We start from the raw sequence: 19,432 nt of genomic DNA on the forward strand, positions 1-19,432 counted from the left end.
TGGTTCATTCAAATGAGAATGCCATTTGATTGGCTATAGGCCTTCTGAGGCCTGGTTGATAGGCCGATTCAAATATAACTGAAGGCTGACAAAATCACTGCTGTGCCTCTCTTAGACTTGACTTAAACCTGACAGTTAGTTGACCAAAAATCAACGGTAGTGTTAGTGACAAGTTCAGAGCGGATGAATATTCAAACTCAATTCAGAAAGTATAACAGAAAAATGTCATTGAGAGCTGAAATTTCAGCAAAATATTCAACAACAAGATCTTAGACAATGCAAATAAGTTTTATTACAAAAGATAAAAATATTTGAGAATTTCAAAACACAATTATAAAGCTGAATATTGACTTACTGGAGTCCGCCAGATATTCTTGGTATTTTCTGAAGATTGAAAGATGAAATATACATGTTATGTAGAAATTTATAACGACTGTTTTCAGATGACGACTTTGAAAAAATTTAAATTGTTCAAGCAATGTATAGCCCTAAAGTGTATGCTTTCACACATCTCAGTACATGTATACCGGTATTGCAAGCTGTTTAAAGGTATACAGTCACCTGTTATCTAAATATGCCCATATATGGTCAAAGGGGCATTCCTAGGTATTCAAAATGCCCATGTGAGGGCGCCATTTTTGTAAAGCAGCCACCCGCTTAAAATCTGTGACTGATTAGATTTTCTCTTTCCATGGTAACTGTGGCAAAATTGGAACAGGTGACAGTATACCTTTAATGCAAAGATATTATGATACTTCAAGGGACTACTACTTTCCAGAACTTAACATTGCTGACAGTAATTCTGCGTGAGAATTTGACCTCTATGGAAGGAAATGAGTGAAAGGAGTAGTCTAGATTTGTGGGAATGACTGTAAACTCACCTGGGTCAACTGGTTCCAAGGCATGTAAATCATAGAATTGTTTCCTATTTGCTCTGTCAGTTCTGTGGAAATGATCTAACGCCTCTCTGGCCTGGAAAAGACAAAGCACAGAATAAAGGCACAGCAAATATGTAACCTGCGAACAGATAGGCAGAGGCTACATTTTTTATAACGAGATGATTTAACCCTTCAATCCCCGTTTGCTTTTGTAAGATTCCAATTTTACTACAGAGAACAGTGAGTTCGGATGAAACCATGGTGATGAAGGGGTGGAACTTTTTTTAAATGATGGTGCAATTTTAATTGATTGGTTCCATACCAGAGCATATTTTGCTCATGTATGACAACTGCTCTTAGGAAATGCTTGAACATAGATTCTCCATCTATACATTGGCCTTCTTGTTCCTAATAAAATGTTGTGTCAGCAAACTTAATTTGACTGTAATCAAATCAAAGTTGCTCATACCGGTACTATGTACACTCACACAGACATATTGTGTCACCTGTTGTTCGTTAGAGGCTTAGGAGTGTGCCATCCAGATATCCAGATAGTACAGCGCCCCCTTTAGCTACTTTTCACTAAACCTTTGTTTATTTCAGATTTGGCCATTTTGAAAGGATGATTCTGAATTACGATTAACTGTTACTCACCACAGGTGGCATTTTTGTCACCATGAGAACCAAGGCAGGTTGTCCATTTTCATCAATGTCTGCAGGATCTGCTCCGAGTTCTAACAGTGTTCTGGCCGTCTCGCTGCGGTCTGATACAGTAAAATATAGAAAACCAGTGAAATGTGTGGAATTTTCAGGAAATTTACAATCCCGGCAAATTTACATAAACAACCTTCAACACTGAAACAATCATATGATTTAAACTAACAACATGGAAACCATAAACTGTAACATAACAAGACAAAACTGATGAAAATTCAAACAGTCCACTAGCCTTATTTATACCAAGATAAAAAATACCACTGAAAAAGTTCAAACATTTGTCAAACTAAACACTGGAATTTTGAAACATGACCTAATAACTTGGATTGTATTCTCATTAGTATACAACCTAAATTGTCTCACTACAGATTTAACCCTTTGAGCAGTGATCAAGTTAATTTTTTTCACCTATATCAAAATATACACCAGTCAATTTTTTTCTAAATTTTGCTAAAATTTTGCTAAAAATCTGAAGCCAATAAAATGTGAGGTTCATTTGCACCAAAATTGTCAAAAAAATTACAGAAAAATTCGAAATTTGGTAAACTGTTGCACTATAATTTTGGTGGGAAAAACTGCAACACTCGGCCTGAGAGTGCCAGTCGCTTTTATCCCTTCCTTGCAGAGGATCTCATTCATCACGAACATACACCTGGAAATCGACATCCGTCAAAAGCTCCGATGGAACTACATAGTATATAAAACATTCACAGAAGAAAAAGTAAAACTACACTTAAGGTAGTACGCACCTCGAAAGTGAAAGACTTAAACTTTTGCTCTAACTTTCCTCAAGGAATCTTTCAATCATTCTCTTTCACAATCAAGAATAAAAAAAGGGGGTCACCATGCAAATTTTGGTACTAGAGAAACAAATTACCTAAGATTTACCGATATTAGAAATTCAAAATGGCCGCCATCCCTATGGTAACTCTATGGAGAAAAATAAAAATTTTCGAATTTCGAAAAACTAAGCCGGTGAAAAGTTTTCTTTCACCAAGAGCTTGAAAATGAACCCCAACATGTGATATATCAGAAGAGCATTGTATAAGTTTGAGAGTCCGAATGTCTATCCCCGAGGTGCGTTCTACCTTAATTGCAGCTCTGATGACATATTACAGAAGTTCAGTTGGAGTATATAGGAGTCTCCGCACTTTACCTCCTTCTGCCGCCACTTGCAATGGACTTCTTTTCTTAAAATCATTGGCGTGAAGATTAGCTCCACGTTTTATGAGTGCTCTTAGCGAATGACATGCATCGTTTTTCGCAGCATAGTGAAGTGGAGTCTGGTCCTCTCCATTGGTCAATGCTTCTAAGTCGGCTGGAGGATAAACAAACAGACAGAAATTGGGTTTCAGTGAATGGTTCTCTTGGTGAAATGTTTTTAGGTGCAGCCTTCATGTCTATACCAGACCCTATCAAAGCAAAAATTTCAAAATCTAGTTACTTGCGACTCAGACCTTTTACACACTACAGGCCAAGAAACTGATGAAATACATTTCTCATTATAAACAATGCCATAAACAAGGATTCTCTTTCGCAGCTGTAGAATCATATAGTCACCATTTCAACTAAGTTACCTGACAATGTAACAAATTAAACAGTGTAATTAATTTAACCCTTTGAGTGCTGTGATTTTCAGTATGTTCAAAAAGAAACAAAAAAACTAAACTAGAAAGCATTTGCAAGCAAAAGCGAAGTTCCAGAGCGAGCACACCCACCTAACCTAGGTACACAATGTGCCCAGCCACGCCTGTAAACTTACGCAAAGCCTACTTTTCTCTCTCTATGCAAGGGAAGCGTTCGTATCTGCCGCCATTGTTAATCTCATCAACCCATGAGCACTCAGGCGAAAACCAGCGTGAGTCTAAACCATAGGAAGGTGTATAACGTAACAGTATAGCCACGTACGGCGAGTATTTAGAGAAAAATAAAAATCAAAAAGCAACAAAAAACAAAGCGAAAGAAAGCAAGAATTATTAATAGCTGAACGCAATTTGATATTTGTGCAATGCAAAATAAAAAATCAATAAACAAACAAGAAATGCCCGTAAAACCCGTCCGAGCTGAGCGATGACGTCATAAGCGTGTCACAATGCATTCTGGGTAATGAAGGTAAAATTTGTATGTAGCATGTTCTATGGTAGTAATACGAGAGAAAGAAAGAAAGAAAGAAAGAAAGAAAGAAAGAAGGAAAGTGAGCAAAAACTAACAGTTCCAGAGCTGGTCTCTGGAACTTATATCTTGTTTTTGAGAAGTACTTGATATTAATACATCTGTTTTTGATAAGGAAACAAAAAATTCTACAGATCTTAACCTGTTCACCCTGATTGCCCGTAAACAGGTCCCCATTTACAATTGATAACAATAGGTTTGGGTTAAACCATTGTAGTGAAAAGGTTAAGGAAAACCACAGTGGTGAAAGGGTGAAATGTATAACTTCTTACCTCCATTATCTAAGAGGCAATTAACCATTTCAGGATAGTCAACGGCCGCTGCTACGTGTAGCGGAGTCCGTCCAAAGTCGTCCCCCTGATTGACGTTGGCACCTTTTTCAGCGATAAGAAATGCGGCAACGTCTGTCTCCCAGACCCTGGCAACCTTGTAAAGAGCAGAGAGCATGATGGTGCCATCAATAAGGGATACAGTGGTTTGCGTTGAACCATTGGCAATATGGGAACTAAATATACTGTCTAAGTTGATGAGTTGCCAACACTGTCAGGTGTACGTACATGTATCATCTAGCGGTAATAAACGTCAATCATAAAGAAATCAACTATGCGAAAGTGGAAACATTGTCTGGAAGGTAGTCAGACCTGGTCAAAGCTTCACCATCAGATCTGCACAAACAACGTTTGCAAAATGATGCCTTCTGGAAGGTTAGAGGGATGTGTGTGGACATGTGGTGCTGTTTTGACTACGAGTCTTTCATACATGTAGATCCTACTCTCACCATGAAAGATTGCTAACGCAAGATTTGAACATTTCTTTCAAAATCATACATTGACAGACATAAATGAAAAACAGATGACATTTTTCTAAATTCATACTTTGAGGTATGGCATACAGAATTGCAGTTATTGCTAAAAACTTGATTTGATGAAAAAAACCACTAACAAGGCAAATTTTTTCCCTTCAGTAACAAACTTTTTGAAAGATTCACCCCACCTCGTGCAGAATGCTCTGTCCATGTTTATCCGTACAATTGATGTTCGCTTTGCTGTCAACCAAAGTTTCCACAAATTCCAGGTCGATTGTGTCGTCTTCATGGTCAGACTTGGCCAAGGATGCAAAATATGAGATGAGAGCTCTGTTTGCGTTGCTCTGTGCTGTGTAGTCGCTGGGAACATACTCATCAATCTGGCCCTTGGCTCCTTTTTTGTCTAAAATTGCAACAGAAGTACAACATGCTTCATAATATAGCAGATAACACATCTCCTATCATTGAACTGAAACAGTATACAGGTACTCATCTGTAGTTTGTGACACCTCATGTATACCGTATGATGCACGATAACACTGTACTCTCATTTGTCAAAACGTGAAGCAATACCTAACATTTAAAAAATATAAATTGAAGATTCTGAGGAATTTATCAAAATAATGACAAAACGGATTCCACACTTGCATTTGTTTGTTTGTGGCTGAAGATGCCTGACCTACTACCGTACATTTCGCTTTTGGTTGAAGCATGGAAATATACCATATTTAAACTAAAGACGTAATCTTTTGAAACAACGGTATGTTCACATCAACAAAAAATTCTTTATCTTGGTATCAATAAACTATGGTGAACGCAGATGATTCAGCCTGCTCTAGTTACTATGGTTACAACTTTTACAAAACTAAGAGAAGGCACATCCATGAATGTTGCAATACTCACAGCTTGGCTTTGATATGTAGAGCATAATTTTAGTAGAAAGATTTTACATCGCAACTTTTGGAAAATTTCTGACAGCTTCTTAACAGGGAAGCTTTGCGAAGGATTTGGCATTTGAACACTTGCATGAGATCACTTACATTTGTACATGTATCAGCGACAAAAATAATTGGAGGCCATATTAGTTCAGTCAAAAAAAGTCAGTAAGAAAAATAATGAATAGCTCTCATAAACTGATTTCTTCTTCAAATGATTGTTGGTATGTTTCTATACAAGAAATGTTTCAAAATATACCACGATGTTGGAAACTTTAACAATAGACACTTATTGGTATTCATAAATTTTCACACATAAAATAGATGTTTGTTTTCAAATTAATTAAACAGGTTTGACAGATATACAGACGACTGCTAGCCTGTGATTAAGTCTTGATGAGTGTTACTGTTAAGCTTTATCTTCTTAAATGTCTAACATTTTGCCTGGTTATCTGTAGCATGATGGCAATCGTTTATAACTGTTCGGTTTGCTTTTAAAAACAAAGTAATTTTGATACAGCTCTTGAGGGCGCTTTCCACCACTGTTGCTCAATTTATCTCTCACTGCCTCCTAAAACGAGTGGTAGTACACTTGGATGATTAAATTTCATATTTAGTACCAAGGCAACCTAGGCAATTTTAGTTTTTCACACTTGCTAACTACAAAACATTTTACATGCCCAAAAATTTAAACTCTATGCTACAAAGCTCACATTACAAATATAGGCAATAAAAAACCATTGGATAAAAGACAGAAACAATTGCGTTGCACTGCTATTTTTGCAATGCTCAATTTTAGGTGAATAAATATTCTCTGTTGATAATGACTCATGATAAGCTTATTTGGACAATCAAACAATTCTCATTAATGCACTTTGCATATCTGAATACAATTATTTACGAAATTGACGTTTGGATATTTCTAAAAGGTAATATCATAGACCTTAGAAACAGTCTATGGTAATATGGAACTGAGAAACACATATATGGTATGTGACATGGTGTCAAAGTTTATCAGGAAACTATACATCAAACAAATCAAAGGTCAGATATTGACCCTTTTTAGTAGTTTCAATGGTAGAAAATACAGCATTTCTCAAAAACTGGAGCTATAGACATCTGTAAACTTTTTATTGACTGAACTTATATGTCTTATCTCTGTTATTACATGGCAAATACTTTTGATGGTCATCACACTGCAACTGAAATTCATAGATAATGTCTGTTAACATTGTCAATGCTCCCGATTTTTTAAGATACTATTTCAATGTTTCTAATTGAAAATGTGATTCTAATAATGCTTTGCAAATTACAATGTTGGCCAGCACTGGTCGGACTAAATCCCACAGCTAGCACCAATAGGAGGCAGGCTTTATTTGACACTTTGTAAACTCTGCTATTTGGGTCATAAATCAATAAGTCACAGAGTGTTTATAGGGTTTAAAACCCTGTTACCTGGTGACTAATCATAGCCAATACAAGACACTCTGTGTAAGGTGTGGTACTGTACCATTCAAAAAGCAAGCTACAATTGTAAATCTGTAAAAGGTCATTGAATGTTCGTAGTGACGCACATATGTACGTATTTGACTGTCTGTCACTGTATATGATGATTATATGATCTCTTATAGTTTGCCGTTTTCCATATACCGGTAATTCAACATTTTAAGAGAACTCATCTGAACTAGTAATGAAAATTGTTTTCAAAGAACTACGAGAGTCATTTTTAGGCAGAATTGTACTAACTGCAGCTTCACAGGTAAAAATGCCATAGTGGGTCCCACCTTGCAGTCATGGCTGTAGGGGCAGTTGACACCCATTTTTACCACAAATTACTGCCGATGTACAGTGCAGAGTGTCATATCTGCCCTAAGTATTGGTAGAACACAATTCTAAAAAATCCGCAGTAGTGTAACACCACTTGGAAATTTGCCAGCCACATTCCGGTGATCGTTGGCAACAAAAATCATTGTACTGAATTCTTTTGTGAAAATCACGAAAAAATGATTGCAAAAAAAATTGTTTTGTTTCTTTCAGGTAAATTTACACAAACACTGTACAACTCACCGTAACTGTGAAATTATTGGTCTCCATTCAAACCGACTTACCATTACTTTATGATTTCATGAGAGCTTTATCATAGGAATTTTCTCTTCCAGCGACCAAAAATTCTGATATAAGTTACAGTAAATCTGTTTCTGTTCAGCTGGTATTTTGTCAACTCTGAATGCGAGTCAGTGCGAAAAGCGATTTACCGCAAATAAGCTGAAGATCAGTAAAGCTGCAAAGCGTATGAAATGAAATTTTGAGCAGGGTGATGTGGAAAAAAAAAATAGTTAAAATAAAGGAACAGTGTACTTACTGATATAGAGACATTGGTTTGATCGGTAAACACAGACAACAAGGCAACCATAGTGATGGAGATTGGTAGGAGTACAGGACAGTAGGAAAAACAGGAATTGGTGGCAATACAGATACAGGGAAGAAATATGAAAAAAATTTAACCAAATATGTTCTGCAAGCGTCAAGCTATAGCCATGCAATATTACCACAGCATGTTGTATCGTACAACCATGCGTTCGAGTGTTGCTAGGTTAGATTGCAAAAGCAAGCGGCATAACCTTGTCATACAGCTGTGCTTACACACCCGTTTGAGTAAAGTGTAGCGTGATGTGATATAAGCACACCATCCTTCAAACATGTCGGTGACAGTTTCTGAGACAATGAGCAAATATAAAGGTTCCTGTCCCATAGAGAGATTGGTGAATTTCCATCTCTGCAATTATATAACATGAAATATGGACATATACATCTTCTGTACACTGTTTTATGACAAAGTAACAGAGATTTTCAAGTATTTCCAACATTTGCTGTAAACTAGTGTATCAAACTTTCCTTCAATTCAACATGGGAGGTTTTTACACTGACAAGTCAACACTGATCTTCTAAATATGAAAACACATCATGGCTTTCCCTTGTGTGCTTCACCTTGACTGCTGTTCATTTTGAGGGAAAATGGTAGCGTCACAATCCAATGAGGAAAATCACAAATTTCTTCAAGGGTTTCGGTATTATAAAAAGGAATATGTCCACTTACTAAACATCGGAAGTTTGCCAAGCTCTTGCTTTCAAAGTTTCATTTTGTCGATTCTGTATTTGTTTCTTAAATTTGTGTACATGGGTCAATGAAATGATCTTTTCCCCATTTATGTATATGAATTGGGATAACTCTATTAAAAGTTATTCAATGTGGTATATTAACCAAAAGTTCACACAGCTGACAAAATCTACCATTTTTACGATGAGGTCTACAACAGGTAAGATACGGCTGGCATTAGGGAGTGCACAGCAGGAGAGAGTGGTCCCTAATAGCAGACCATAAACAAAACTGAAACGGTGTCCTCAAAATAAACTCATGGCACTATACTGTACAAATAGAGGGACTGTCTCATTGTCACTATCATCATCAGTGGAGGTGTGAAATACTTAATTTACACACTTGAAAATTGGGCCATGTTCAAAAAGCTGAAAAAAGTTGACCGGCCGAATTTGAGGGAAGTGCAAATTTCACACTTTAATTTGTCTATTATCTAGCAAACGTGGCGTGGGCAAAATATGTCCATGGAAGTGAACATGTCATATCGCATGAAAAGTTCACTAGTACCGTAAAATTCCCAATTGAAGCCGCGGCTTGTATTAGAAACATTTTTGAGGGACCCCTGGGATCACGCACTGAAGTCCCGGTGCGGCTTCAATTACGTACATTTCCTGTGTTTCGATATTTTTCTCAATGCTCACCAAGCATTGCAGGGGCAATCGCTATTGTTATGCAAATTAGTACCAATGAATTCTGCGTGAATAAATTACCCGCATAAAAAGCCCCTACAGCAGTCCAAACATTTGTGTGTCAGACCATTTCATAGGCCCTTTAAGGTAGCTACGTACATTGTACCTTACAGACACTTTCAGATTTTAATTTTTTTTCTCAGATGTAGAAGTCCCAAACCCCAATAAAGTATATATTTTCTGAAATCCCTGATTTTGGGAAATCCGACCGTGCACAGTACACAGTCATTATTTGCATAATAGTCACGTGACAAGTGTTTTGCTAAACCTTCCAAAACTCGTTTTTTTCCTTTTAGCGAACACGCTGCACGATCTACGGTTGAAATTTGTGCATTGACAAGCCTTGGTAATACCCTTCAAATCCCTGTCTGGGATTTCCTTTATATGCCTTTCTTTTTTTGTTATGCACTATTAAAGGTGTTAGACTAAGGTGCTTTTCAAGGAATTGTAATTGTCGCGCCATATAATTTGTATGGAGACTCGGAGAAAAAATCGCAGCCACAGATTTGAAGGGTATTGCTAAGGCTTGTCAATGCATAAATTTCAACCGGAAATCATGCAGCGTATTCATTTAAGGGTGGAAAAAGCGATTTCAGCAAAACACTTGTCACGTGACTACATTGTAAACATTGTATTATGCACGGTTAGATTTTTCAATATCAGGGCTTTCAGAAAATATATACTTTATCGGGATTTGGGACTTCTATAACTGAGAAAACAATAAAAATCTGAAAGGTTCTATAAGGTACATGTATGTAGCTACCTTAATGTGTTGTTTTGGTTTTTCGAGAAATAACTGTTTGAAACTTATTTTAATTTCCAGGAACCAACATACATTACTCAATTCTCTCAGACACTACTTAATTCCCCTGTGCATGAAACACAAAATAAGGCAGAATCACAAGGTGCTGACTTGCAGTGCAAACTGGTCACCTTCAAATGCTGTCACTTTGTGTAGGATTTGAACTCACAAAACTCAAAACGATTGCAATTCAAACTCATACACAGACACGGATAAAGTGAAACCTAATCAGACAGACACATCTTATCAACAGGCATCTCAATATTGACGACAGATTTTGCAAGCTTAAAATTATTTTCATTACATTTTCAGTCTGTAGCAACACCATTTATAATCAAAATATTATCAAAACAGTACTTGAACATTTCCTGTTTATCGGCTTTTGTCCCATTACTGTTAAATCTAAATAAAACTTTTGTCAAACCAAAGTATACTTGTAAATATTTATAGTTAGAAACAAGCATATTATTGAAAAAAATTTAGTAGATTTAAATTTAATGGATTATCTCACATCAAAATGTTTTAAATAACACTATATATTTTTTGACTTTTTGGAATGTTAGTTTCTCACACTAGTGAGGGTATAAGGTCATTCAATACATGTATGGCTGTGGTTGCTGAAGTAAAGATATTGGGATAAAGTTATGACCCAGGAAACTGTACATTTCTAAATCCACTATTTGTATTGTACTTTCTACTTTTCCATAAGACACTTTTCTCAAATACTTGAAATAACATCATCACTATACTTATAGTAATCTTATTGCGGCATTTCTTGGCGAATAATTAGCACTATACATGTAAGCTTTCAAAATAATAAATGGTATCAAATTTGACAATGTGATATAGATTCCATTCAATTCACTTTTTTAAAAATTCATTTCATTTTCAATAAAATTATAATTTAAATTAACATAAACATGTGACTGGTAATTTACTACATATTAAGGAAATTCTTGATTTAATGTACAGAATATTACTTTGACCAACACTGGGTAATTTTTCTTTTCAGATAGCTGTATACATTTTCTTCCAGTTTTTCTTGGTGAATTGCAACTCATTGGAGGTTTAATGGCTTTCAAAAACATTGATGATTTGTGTGCGTCCCTGTGATATCATAGTTCACAACTTCTTGATTTGATATTACTAATAAAGCTAACACGAATTCTTAGTTTAGGTGAGTTTTTGGGAGTTACATTACATTGATTGACAGTAAAATATCAAACCCTTCAAATCTATATTTTTGCAGAGCAACCACAGACTTACAAACATGTACTGGTGTGCATCGTGACTACCACATTATAGTGTGTTTGTGGAAAGTGTTTGTGGAAAGGCTTGAACTCCCCAGCAGTTGATTGTGTTAATGAAAGTTACAGAGCACACTCAAATTTCATTGAAAAAAACATTAATATTAATTTAAAGAACATTGCTTAAATGTAGCCTTCTCTTCAATTCAACCTATACAACCAAGCTGTATATGCTTGTAAACAGGATAAGAAAAGTCCAAATCTACAGTACATATGTGGTTTGAGAATGGTCTAACTGGTTTCACTCCTTTTTCATAGGATTGCATTGGTACTTGCAAACCTATATACATGTAGAGGATTGAACCTGGTTTGGTTTGGTTATAGATGACTATTGCGATAAAATTGTTCTAAGCTGGATACATTGTATAGTTGACTTATCTAATCATACATGTACATACATGTATACGTCTTACATGTAATGTTCTCAACTCAAAGAACAAACCAGTACTGCACATGTATGTTACATGGAATTCAGAGTTCCAAACAGACCATACATGTATCATACAAACATCTCAGACTGTACAATTTGTGCAAAAAGCTAATTGCTCTGTCTGTGTCCAACTCTATTCATGGTAAAAAAAATTGCCAACATTTTATCAAATAACCTTCACTTTGACTTCACATTGTGGTTGAATAGAAAATCCTGCTGTCACACCGGCTAGTTTTAAAAAAATACAATGCTGTGAAACAAACTGTGGACAAGCTGATAATTCCAAAGTCATGTGCAGTTGTTGCTTCGTCCAATCTCACATTAAAACCTACCTACCAGTTTTTGAAAAGGAGTGTGCCATGACAACTCTGGCTTTAACCCTTTGACCCTGTTCTGACCAAATACCAGTAGATATCTCTGATGATGTCATAAGTTATCACAGGTCAGAGTTCAAAAGGTCAATCATCACAGAAATCACCATACGACAATGAAACATGAACTGCAAATACATCTTTAAGTGGCGGAATATTAGAAAAGAAACAATGCTTTGTATTCTTTGAAAACGTTTATTAGAATCTAGCCTAGATCCTTTCTGTCCGCTTGCCTCCGTACCTCCGTCCCCACTACCGTCTAGTCTCGTGAGCAGTATTTCGAGCTGGAGTTGTAAAAACTGCTCATTTGAATGTCAATGGTCACCAACTGAGACCATGATGTCACCAGCGTCCCTTTCAAAGTCAATCACTGAAAATGACCCTCTCATGATTGGCCTATGACTTGGTTGGGCAGAGCTGCAGTGTCAACACAATTAACATATTTGACGTCATTATTAATTAGGACGGAAAGAATCTAGGCTAATTAGAATCGTACTTGCTTGTCCATGGGTTGTTTCTATAAACTTGTTTTAATTCAATTGTTAATGAAGCATAACCATTACTGTAACAATAGACTTATTTACTATACTGAGGATATTATTCAGACATCAGGGAAATATGAACACATGCATTATTTGGTTGTGATATGGAAGAACGGAAAAACATGTGCATAGAAATAACTTAAATAAGAAATAAAATGTTGGTACCTGCTGATTGGGCTGGTGGTGGTGACATACATTTTACCGCATCAAGGAAGGAGACGACAAGGGAATCATGCAAAAGGAAACAAAAAAATTACAGAATTATGACATGCATGCAAGACAGAACAAAAGAATATTTTGGTTCAATTTTGGGATTCTTGGATGTGATTAAATCATTGAAGTTCAAAAGCACACCAAAATTGGTCTGTCACATGAACATAAATTTTACTTTATCTCATTCTGCTATGATTCAAAAACCCCATTCAAGTCTGCATTTCTGCTCAAAAATACTGGAATAGATACCGGACAGGCTACCTGAAGTGCTTTGAATTAGATAATAGAAGAAATGTGTGAAGATGATGGTGACTCAGCTTTCTAGAAGGAAAATATTATAAGCCAGTAGACAAGAATGATGAAAGACCAGCACTAGAAAGTAGAATACCATTCTTGTGACAAACTCCATCTTTCGCTTAACAATATTAAGATCATATCACGGATCTTTCAAAATCAAGACCCTGCAACATTTCACGACATTACAGAATTCATTCTCTGTTTCATCAATTGTCAACGGATGACTTTTGGTGATCATGAAAGACACAGCATCTACAATCTGTGTAATTGCTTAAATTTTCAAACCTTGAAGTTGTTTTTACATCCATTCAAAATTTCACTCCTAAATAACGATGTTTTAGAGTGCATCGATCATTGTGACAACGTCAAACTTCCAACCGGTGTTTTTGGCTCATGTTGGGGAATATTGGTAAAATGATTTGGGAACCGTGGTAGATTTCTCCTGTCCCCAGATATGATTGCACTAACAACAACGAGGGGAATTCCGGTAAACTGATTTGGGAACTCCAGTAACATTTCTGCTATTCTGCAATGTGATTGTACTGATGTACCGAGGGGAAAACCCTAGTAAAATGACTGGGGAACCCCTGTAACATTAACCATCTTACCACCCTTACATTGTAACAAAAACTCTGCCAATAGTTCATTTAATGCTTGAAACATGAAAATAATGAATGATGACTCATTATAAATTTTGGATACTCCATGTACTAAATTTGACTGTTCACAGCAAAGTACAGTATACTACAGTATTGTACGAATTTGGTATATTTTGTGTACTCTATCAGACGTACCAGTATGTACAGTATATTCAGAAGATCATGAGCTATGCATAGTAATATGTAACTGAGAGAAAATTGCCTCAGTAACATAGAAAATAGCCTACAACACTACAGGTCACTTTTGGAATGCAGTTGATGAGCAGCTTTATGAAGTTTTGTGAACTACATGCAGAATATTGTTCACTGCCATAAACTACATTGTACATCCTCAGACCTTTTTCATATTTTTAAGTGTAAGAATTAAAACTCATTTCCTCACATCACGGTGTTTAATCTGACGTAGAATCTGTCAACACGATGGAAAACTCTTGTATTCTAAGAGAACCTTCACAAAATACAAATAGAAAAGTGGTGTGCCTTTGTCATGCATTTCAAATCTTTGTCCTGAAATGCTTCCGTCTTTGCATTCTTTGTTCTTTTGTTTCGTTGTTATCAGTAAAATAAAATGAAATAAAGTAAAACGCCATAAAGACGGAGTACAAAATACAATTTTACAATTACTAACCATCTGCGCTGAAATCCTTGCGTCTTTTGGTTTTCAGGTTCTTGAATTTCTCACCAGCTTTCCTGACATTATTCATGAGGACCACAGCCTCACCGACTTTCTGCCCTGCGTTGTTCTTCTCCTGAATCGCTGGGGTTTTAAATTTACTGGACTCGGTTACCCACAATGCATTGTTAGTTTTGGGTTTTTCTTTGAGTTCGTATTGGGAGTTTTCAGTTTCACTGTCAAGGCCATCCATGGTGTTGTTGGGGTGGACTCTCTTCCGTCGGGACTTCTTTCTGTCACCCTTCTTGTGCGGGTCTGAAGAATCCATTTTTTATGTTTCCTAAAGAAAGAAAAAATGTTCTTATTCACATTGAAATGACTTAGGGGCAGTTGATAATAAGGATTTTCGTCTTTTGTTTTCGAAGTGCAACTTTGCAGCGAGAACGCAATGCTACCTTCGTGTTCATTGCGAACAGAATGACCACAAAATACAGAGACAGAAAAGACAACGAAAAGATATAAATGTGAAATAAAAACTTGAATGCTTTTTCAACGTGAAACATGTATGTGAAACATTTTCCTACACGCAAAATACATTAAAATGTTCTGTCTTAAAAAGTGAAACACATAAAGTGGAGGATTATTAATTACTGTGCACTTCCGGTATTTTTTCGTGGACATACGGATCGGAGATACATGTATGCGTGTGGGTTTGTCAGAAACAGCATCATAATACGAAATTGATTTCGCATAAGAACTTTCGTTTTGAGAGGGTAGGGGTCTGAAGTAAAACGAAGGAATTACGTTTCTTGTGCATCAGCTTTTATTATCGACGGCCCCTTACTTAACTGAGACTGAGTCTATTGGAGATTAATAATCAATGCAGAAACACCATAGAACATCTGCAACCAAAATATGTGAAGACTATGGCTAGTACTAGATACATGTATGGTGTGGCTTCTACAATGTATGTTCCATGTCACCTGCACCCGGGGGAGGAGAATACATACATGTATGGATATTTTCAACTCTTGGTCAAGAATCTCTGTATGCAGAATTACAACCATGTACCTAGTACTAGATGATTTTATTTGTGTAGAATATGTTGACAAACTGACACAACAGCAGAACTCATCAAAAAATATCCCATCCAATACATAAATGTGGGCTTGTTGCAATGTTACCGATAAATGTCCTAGTCTAGAGAAGTGTTTATTGTTGAGGTGGGGAGAGCATTGGTAAATGATTTGGTAACCATGGTAATATTCTGCTGTTCCCTAATGTGATTAAATTTATGCAAAGGGGAACCCCCCCCTAGTATACATGTACAGTGGTTTGCTGTGAACCATTGGCAATACGGGAACTAAACATATACTGTCTAAATTAAGGAGTTGCCTACTCTGGCACAATTTTATAGTCTGAATGGTACAAATAAATCAACTCTGCAAAAGTTGAAACATCGTTTGGAACTTGGAAGGTAACTAACTTGTGGTCAAACAGCACCACACATCCACAAACATCCCGCCTATTGTCCAGAGCACGTCATTTGCGAACACTGTTTGTGCAGATCTGGTGATGTTGTTTACACTATGGCTGGCCTCCTTCCAGACAATGTTTCATTTTGTGTAGATTTCTCTCTGATCGACTGATAGTTGACCTGACAGTGTTGGCAACTCCTCAATTTAGACAGTACATGTACATGTACGGTACGTGTACATGTCTGGTTCCTGTATCGTCAATGGTTCAACGCAAACCACTGTAAAAATGACTGGGAGCCCTAAATATTACATTTACCCAATTACCACCCCTAAACAAAAGAGAAGAAAAAGTTATGATTAATACAGAAATACATAACCCCAGTACTGTGAAAATGTATACCATAGATTCATACATGTACTGTTAAAGCCGCTGCCCAAAAAGTATTTCAACACCGTTGTTTGTCCAAAATCAGTTATTATGTCGATCTGTTTACACAGGGAATTGGGGTAAACAGGTTAGTAAAAGAACACCACATTTGGATTGATGTCAAAGAAATCTTCAAAAGAGCTTCTTCAAATTTGCATTATATTGTGATGGTAAGAGATATAGGTACATGTATGCTGCATGAGGACTGTCAAAGGCAATTAACCTTCCGTCAGATTCCACCTGAATGGAAATAACCCTGGTTGATCAGGTAATTTAAATGCGTAGTTTCAGGAGAAATTTTGGAAAAAAGCACTACGTTGGGGGGTGTTCTCTTTTGAGAGTCACAATTTGAGAATTATTAATATCAATAAGATGGTTGCTTATGAAAATTTAATTTCGTGCACAAAACATATTTACATGAGTATATCACATTCCTTCATTGTTGTGAACTGTGTGCTGAGTGAGTAAACAACAACGATTATGAGAACAGGGTCAAGTAGAATTTGCTCAGATCTATTCTTTGCTCACTACTGGGAACCCACTCTGTTACCAAGATCACCCTCAGCAAATATACTGAGAATTCTACATTTTACTTATTTCTAAAAGATAATACAATTCAACTCCATTCTCCTCTAAACCTAGCGAATAAACCCTTTTCAGCACTCAAGATTTGGTGTCAACCTTATTGTCTGCTACATGTATGTAGTTCAGTCACCAGACAAATCATATACAAGTACAGTAGCCCATCAGTCCTTAGGCTTTGTTTTGATGTTTCAATAAATTTGTCCAACTAATTGTATCATTCGATCCCTGTCTTCTATTTGTATTAATCATTTTTAGCTCATGCTTCGTATTGGCCAGGTGTATGTTAGTGCTTGCCTGTGAGACTGCATAGCTATTCTGTGATCAAACCAATCTGAACAAACTCAATCGGTTCACAATACAATATAATACAACATTCAATCGATGGAGACAAATTTTGCTGAATTGCATTTTATGACGAAATAATACAGCCCATAGACTTCCAAGGGCAAGTCTATTCATATACGGTAGGTAAAAATGGGTACGAAACTGGTTTCCCCATGATCCCTTCCCTACTTCCCTCATATTTGCCGCTGTAAAGAGATTCCTAAAAATGTTCCCAAAGCCTTATTGTTTGCTACATGTACATGTATGTTGCCATACCAGACTATAGGGTTGCAGGAAAATTTGGAAATGAAAGGATTACAGTCGTAAGCTAGCTAGAGCTGTTCAATACAAGTGTGGCATTTCTAAAGCCACGGAGGGACTGTGCTGAAGCACTGCCCAGTACTGCATTATAGTTACACTGGAATTCAATAACAAATTACATGAATAGTCACAGTTTACACTATGTTGTCAAATGCTATCCCTATATTGATTGTTGTTCAGAAACTTGAAAGTTCAATACAGCCTCATCTGGAACAGATCTGCACACATATGAACAAAGCTTCCATGCTTTACGCACCAATTTACAAGCTATTGTGTGTAGGCTCTGATCTGAATTAAAATTTGTTCCATACATTTAGAGAGATTATCATGAACACATTCATTTATGAATAAAAAATTGTAAGTAATTTGTGTTCACACTTTCATTGACATTTAAAAAATGTTTCATTGAAACGCGTACATGTATAATATTCATTTGGCTAGCTGACAAATATCAACATGCACCAATTCCCATTCACGTAATTTAAGATTGACCTACACTAGACTACATTTTCTGTACATCTTTTTTCACATTTGCAGAAACCTGCAAGCGTTGTTCTGGAGTCAAATTCTTGTAATGCTCAAAGTTGGACATCACTCTCAGTAGCAGTTTGTATTGCGGGTTGCTATGATACACTGATAATAACTTATACCCAAATTGCGACTTATATACATGTATATCCCTACTTCAGTATTGTTTTGCTATCGTTCACTGTTTTATGGTACAGGCATAAATTCAAGTACTGGGTAATCGGTATGGTATGTTTAATCCAGACATTTTGACCCTTGCTAGTTCTGATCACTTTCATGCTTGTCTATGCAATTTTATTATAACACCAGTAAAACTTGAGTCAATGACCTTCAAACTTGGTTCTGGTACAGTTCTTCTGTTTTCCATGGTAATATAGAATCTACATGTACCCAGTGCTTACTACTAGTACTGTCTCAGTAAGTCCCTCATTGGGTTAGCTCAGTACCAGCCAAGGGTAAACTTGCCTAGTATCTTGACTCTGTCTTTTGACCTTCATCCATACTCTGAAGGCCAAAAGACGGAGTGGAGATACTGGACAAAAGGTAAACCACAGGCCCTTGACAAAGACTTCTGGGTTTATGACCTACAGTAACCTATTAAATCAGAAAATGTCCTCGATCTGTACCGTACATGTACAAAATGTACTTTGTACAAAAATAGGATACCAATTTACGCAGCCTGGCAGCAAGTCATTGTATACATGTATGTACATGTAATACACGTACTATAATGCTACTATGTATTACTACAGTGGTACACATGTAGCAGTACATGTACATATACTGGTAGCAAAGTACCAAAGCTGCAGTAGATGTGTACGTAGCTGTGTAGCTGTCTTGATTCACATAAGGATAAATTTTATCAAGGTTCATGTTTACAGGGGCTGAGGACAAATCAATTGCATCCATTGTATGATATACATGTAGCTATAGTACCCCTTCAGATGTTAGTTTCATTTTGAAACCTTTTTCTGTAAAGAAACGGTAAGATTCTCATTAAAGTTTGCTAAGCATTAATCTTGAGTTTCTTACTTCCATGATGGATGTTATTCATTAATGCATATTTCTTTGGAAGTTTTTGATAAAATCGGCAGAAGTTTTCTGTACTTAAACTTTCTTTTCATTTACCATTTATGTCTATCTAATCATGGAGGTAGAAACCTCTATGATCCAATTTAGGTG

At 36.4% G+C, this 19,432-nt stretch overlaps 1 protein-coding gene across 5 annotated transcripts in view; it reads right to left on the reverse strand.

Annotated features, from left to right (window-relative positions):
- The window catches only part of LOC139133259 (transient receptor potential cation channel subfamily V member 3-like), a 50,624-nt gene that overhangs the window by 29,785 nt on the left and 1,407 nt on the right, over positions 1-19,432 (reverse strand). For 2 of the 5 annotated variants that reach the window (XM_070699781.1, XM_070699778.1), the window contains exons 2-9: positions 14,603-14,927; positions 12,971-12,982; positions 4,761-4,966; positions 4,040-4,193; positions 2,752-2,913; positions 1,533-1,642; positions 882-972; positions 356-384 (exon numbers count right to left, since the gene is read on the reverse strand). In XM_070699781.1, the coding sequence (XP_070555882.1) occupies positions 356-384; positions 882-972; positions 1,533-1,642; positions 2,752-2,913; positions 4,040-4,193; positions 4,761-4,966; positions 12,971-12,982; positions 14,603-14,915 (1,077 nt within the window). In that variant the 5' untranslated portion in view covers positions 14,916-14,927. Of the gene's footprint in view, positions 1-355; positions 385-881; positions 973-1,532; positions 1,643-2,751; positions 2,914-4,039; positions 4,194-4,760; positions 4,976-12,228; positions 12,376-12,970; positions 12,983-14,602; positions 14,928-19,432 lie in introns of those variants that run through there. The other 3 variants (XM_070699779.1, XM_070699780.1, XM_070699782.1) reach the window with 3 other exon arrangements.

The sequence above is a fragment of the Ptychodera flava genome, chromosome 5, assembly GCF_041260155.1.
Source record: "Ptychodera flava strain L36383 chromosome 5, AS_Pfla_20210202, whole genome shotgun sequence".
NCBI classification, from domain to species: Eukaryota; Metazoa; Hemichordata; class Enteropneusta; family Ptychoderidae; genus Ptychodera; species Ptychodera flava.